Raw genomic sequence first — 5,504 nt, forward strand, 5'->3', positions numbered from 1 at the left:
TCATACTGCTTGACTCCCATGGAGTTCAAGATTGAAGGGCTCTGGGCTAGCCTTGGTACATCAAGAAGGTGCTAACCAAAGATGACCTTCTTAAGAGCAATTACCCGCCACAGAATCAAGCCATTTCACTATGGTCCCCAGCAAGGCGTAGACTTGATGGTGAATACTTTTAACATAAGTGTTCAAGGAGAAGCAGCACTCATGTGCTCTTGCATTCATGTCACGTACGTGCAATAGCTGTACTCATGTTCTCTTTGGCAGTTTGGCCTGATTTATTAGCTACGTATATCCAGCATGAGCCAACAGTACTCATGTGTTGTTGCAGATCTCGAGATCATTATGATGATAGAAAAGTCGTCACTATGTATTAAAAACAGATGAGTGGTTGGAGAGATAGCCAATCAGCAAGCTGGGACTAAACTTGAAGACTTGTGAGACTAATTTGAAGCAAGGCTTGGCAGCGTTCTATGGATGCTATAAATACCCCTATCCAAGAGAAAAGCTCTACACTTCATAGGTATCCTCAGTTGTTCTTCACCCCCACCCACCCCAAATGGCCAATTTCAAGGTCACTGGTTATGCCGGGGCACTGGAAAACACTAAGCTTGACTTCCAAAGCTTGTATTTGCATAGGATTAATTCTGGGGATAAGAAAAACCAGTATGTAGTGATAGATGGATTTGGTACTACTGACCTTGGTCTCACAACCATCAACGACTGGGCAATATATGATGGTGTGGCCCCGGACGCAAAGCTAGTCGCTCGTGCAAAAGGCATTCGTGTGAATGCTGCTGACTGGTGCAATTTATTCATCATAGTGTTCGAGCTTGACAGGTAACTTGTCTGTGTTTTGTCCTGTAATGTGCTAACATGTTACTCTTCTTTAGCTAGCATCACATTGTCTTGGTACATGCATATGATATTTGTGAATCACACAGTTTTAAAGGATCCACGCTTTCTGTAATGGGAGCAACTGCTGAGGAACAAGGTGAATGGGCTATTGTTGGTGGGACTGGCGACTTCGCTATGGCTCGTGGTGTCATCCAGAGAAAAATACATCAAAAGGTAGCAGATGGAGATGTATTAGAGCTTACTATCGATGCAGTCTGCCACAGGAAGGTGAGCGTTATATTCAATTTTGTATAGGTTTTCCTCACTCAAACTTTAGATTTTACATACGCATACATTTTGCAAATATCGGATCACACAAACCTCTCTACCGGTATTCCAAATCGTACAATTTTTTTGTTTCTGCTTTTATTTCTACTCTTACGAGCAAGTTGGATGTGCATTTCTCAAAGGAAAGAAACATTGCTGACAATGTTTCACTACTTGCATATACAGGGGCAGCCTTCACCCACTCCGCAGCCTCCTGCCCCAAGCCAGCCGATTCAGCCTCCTGTTCAGCCGCGTCCTGCCCCCACTCCCATAAAATATGGACCATGGGGTGGAACTGGTGAAAAACTTTACCAGTTCAACCCAAACATGTCTGTACGCCTAAAGAGTATGACGGTCTTCCGTCATTATGCTGTTAATGGACTTACTTTCACTTATATCGGCCAAGATGGCCAGGAACACGCCAGCGAACTTTTTGGTAATAGCGTTCTTCGTGGCAACAAAGTTGACAGTGTGAGTTTTGTTCACTATTCGTTTCCTCATCCATTTGATCAATAATATGTTTCGTCTTCTTGTCCTTGTTCATTGAGATTCCAAAATTATGGCATCACTTATGGTTTGGTTTTGTCCATTTGGCAGCAAACATTTCAGCTAGGCCCAACGGAGTTTCTGACGGGGCTGTCAGGAACATACGGCCATGAATCCAGATCAAACAATATTGCTATGTATTCCCTTAAGCTGGTCACTAACCTCGGCAACACTCATGGACCTTTCGGAACTCCTGGGATAGGCACCCCTTTCAGCTTTTCCGTGCCTCAGAACAACAGAATTGTGAGCTTCTTTGGGGGATCTACGGGTTACGCCATCAATTCAATTGGTATCTACACGCTCGACAATTCTGCTTAGCAAGCATGTTTTACTTGGTGCAGCTACAATTTTCGACTGTAGCAATAAGAGGGCTAGGGTTCTCCCTAAACCAGCCTTGCTTTATTAGTTTTATTTTACACTTATATTTAAGATGGTAAGGATCTACCTACACCATGCCACAAGCAATTTATGGTTCCTGTACCTTTTTTTCTTCAAAAAGCTCGCCAGCTCCGTGGCATGTAAGGCTAGAATCATCAGAATAAAAGAAGAGAAGACCTGATAAGATCCCATCGAGGACATGCTTATTTATGGTTAATCTCTTTAAGGTCCTTCTAATTTGTTGCAACCGAACTATCACCATGTTGATGCAATCTCATCCTTCAAATGTGACATGACAGGCAAAAAATTCAGTAACATGGTGTGCTTAGTCATAACTTTATTTTTATCAAATACTTAGTCATAACTGATAAATAATTTGTAGACAATGTTTATTAGCCCAAAGGCAAGATATATAATGCATTTGGTGCGGACGCGCGTTGGTCAAATTGATCAGACATCCATCTGGCACACATAAAAACGAAACGTGAAATGGAAGTGCCAGCGGTTAGTGTTCATCGCTCCATTGAATATTTGCAAGACTGGTGAGGTGGTGGCTGGGAGCTCAATGCCATGTCGCATGGTTATAGCACTCACCTAGCCGGTTCCATGCTTCAACCGCACCATTACTAGGAAACTGCTTATAGGTGTGGTCAAATCCGTGGGGGTAGGCCCAGCAACCCACCACTGCTAATCTGGCCTGATAATAGTGGCGTGTGGAAATGTTGGACCACCACTAGAATAACTTTATCAATGGCGAGCTCTTCCACGCACCTACCACTGGTAGTCCGGGCCCAGGTTAGCCATGGGTGAAAATCACCCGTGGCCATTGCCACATATAAGCGCACAACTCGTAGTTAGAGGAACAGTGGCATGCCCGTCTAGACACCCACCCATGGTAACATGCCTACTAATTTGACCCACCATAGCCCCAAGATACGTACTCCCTCCGATCCATATTAATTGTATAGTGGAACCTTATACCAAATGAGTGAGAATTAATATTGGTGAGAGGTAGAAATTTTGGTTTTCTACATTTTTTAGATTTTACTGTGTTATTTTTGTTTGACCATTGTAGTTTAAGAAAAATAGTTTGATTTTTCTAGGTTTCATTATTTGTAATATTTTAGACATTTTATTAATAAATTTGTCTTTAGTTGAATATAAATTAAATTTGAACTGCAAGTACATTTGAATATAACTTATTCTACACCCCTTAGTAACGCTATATACAAAATCTAGTAAAACGGTGTATAAAATGTAGTAATTCTGAAAATAATATTTTTACTACCCAAGTTTGTAATTTAATACACTTTTACAAAAATTACTATATTTTGTATACTATGTTACTATTTTTGTATGTACCGTTACTGATGTGTAGAATAAGCTATTCTACAATCACTCTTACTTTAGCGTTACTATATATAGTAACACACTATGCAAAATATAGTAATTTTCAAAAAAAATGTACTAAATTACAAACTTGGGTAGTAAAAAAGTATTTTCTGGGTTACAATATTTTATACACCGTTTTACTAGATTTTGTATTTAGCGTTACTAGGGGGTGTAGAACAAGTTATTCTATATATATTAACTATAGCAAGTTCACCCCAAAAATGCTAAATTTTGACATGGATCGTGTAATGTTTATCTTGGGTGTAGAAATTTTTCAAGGCCAACGGATGACGCGGCAGTCCAGTTTATAAGCATCATTGTCACAACTTTTGTGATATCTTCTAAATTTTTAGTCACGTCCTAGAGGGATCATATAATGGCACCATGTAAAGTTTCATGTTTTTGGGATTTCGTTTGCATTTCTTGGAATTAAAATCTAATAAACTCCATGTTGGGGGTTGGGTATTGGCACCCTCATGTTTGAAATTCATTTTCGTTTCTTGGATAAGGCCTAAACATGGACTCAAGGACACAAATTTGATTTTAAACCCAATTTTGCCAAGTTCTCATGCACTTGCAGTTCAATTTCTCATTATAACCACTATACCTAAAAATGCACTTAATAGCTTAAATACAACAAATGAACCCCCAAAAAAATCCAAATTTTTACATGGTACATGTAATGGTGTATGTTAAGTGTACAATTTTTTCAAGGCCAACAGACGAACTAGAAGACGCTTCGCCTTCAAACTTGGCCCGTTCCCATGAAATCTTGATTCCCCCTCGTAGATGGTATATACTACCTCCGTCCGGAAATACTTGTCATCAAAATGAATAAAAGAGGATGTATCTAGATGTATATTAGTTCTAGATACATCCCTTTTTATCCATTTTAATGATAAGTATTTTCGGACGGAGGGAGTATGAGTTCTAAGCAATGTCCGTTACTTTTTTCAAGAAGCCTTTCTCAAAATTTTACCACATCCCTTAGGGATCATATACCAAGTTTCATGTTTTTGAGACTTCGTTTGCACCTTTTGCAATTAACAACCCAATAATCTTCATGTTCGGGGTCGAGACATGGCACTCTCATGTCTGGAATTCCTTTTCTCCTCTTGAATAAGGCTTAAACATAGACTCAATAAAACAACTAAGATTTTTCAACCCAATTTTGACAATTTTTTCATGCACTTACAGCTCAAATTTTACTTACATTCATTAAATGCCTATAAATGCACTAAATGGTTGTATAAAATAAAATAGAGTAGGGGGAAGAAAGAAAAATAAGAAAAAAATGTAGAAATAACTTAGGTAAAGGAAAAGAAAACTAATAATATACAAAAGAAAAAATGGGGAAAAAAGGAAAAAAATGTCTTTGTCGAGTGCCATGTAGACGGAACTCGTCAAAGTATGTCCCAGCATGTTTTTTATCGAGTGCCATGTAGTCCGAATCCCAGTTTGATTTGGTTTGGTGGGGCCGGAGTATGCTGACGGGCAATCGGAATCGAAGTCCCGTGTATATAAGCAGAGGCGTCCATGCACAAAGGCACAAAGCAAGCTGAGGTCTCGTCCACGATGAGGACTGCAGGTACGTGCAACTCTGCCCACAGATCGATCAAGCATGGACATGGACACGAAGGGGCAGCGGTTGCAACGACATCCCTTGTTTTCGCGGCTCAAGTGCGGCGAGGAGGAGACGCTAGCACCTAGGAGCACCGACGAGCGCCTCTTCGTCACCGACGTCTACCTCGTTCGTCCGGGGAGAACAGCCGGCGGTGAGAGCGTCGTGGCGGCCTGCGTCGAGATCGGCACACGGAACCTCATGCTCGGGAGTTTGTCGTCGGAGAACCCCTGCGTGAAGCTGCAGACGCCGCTGGAGCTGGACAAGGAGTTTTGCTTTTACGTGGTACGTATGGAAGACGGCTACGCCGTCGACGATGACGCCGACACCTACTTGGACGCCCATGCGGCAGTCGTCGAGTTCCAGGGTTTTGCTCTCGCTCCGCCGTTTCTCCACACGGAGGAGAAAG

General features: G+C 41.3%; 1 protein-coding gene across 1 annotated transcript; it reads left to right on the plus strand.

Moving 5' to 3' along the window:
• The first annotated feature begins 523 nt into the window (after window positions 1-523).
• Window positions 524-2,276, plus strand: LOC123169183 (uncharacterized). Its single transcript, XM_044587031.1, has 4 exons — window positions 524-834; window positions 939-1,119; window positions 1,345-1,629; window positions 1,756-2,276. The coding sequence occupies exons 1-4, from the start codon at window positions 554-556 to the stop codon at window positions 2,020-2,022; spliced, it is 1,014 nt and encodes a 337-aa protein (XP_044442966.1). The 5' UTR covers window positions 524-553; the 3' UTR covers window positions 2,023-2,276.
• The last annotated feature ends 3,228 nt before the right edge of the window (window positions 2,277-5,504 follow it).

Source organism: Triticum aestivum, chromosome 7D (assembly GCF_018294505.1).
Source record: "Triticum aestivum cultivar Chinese Spring chromosome 7D, IWGSC CS RefSeq v2.1, whole genome shotgun sequence".
NCBI lineage: Eukaryota > Viridiplantae > Streptophyta > Magnoliopsida > Poales > Poaceae > Triticum > Triticum aestivum.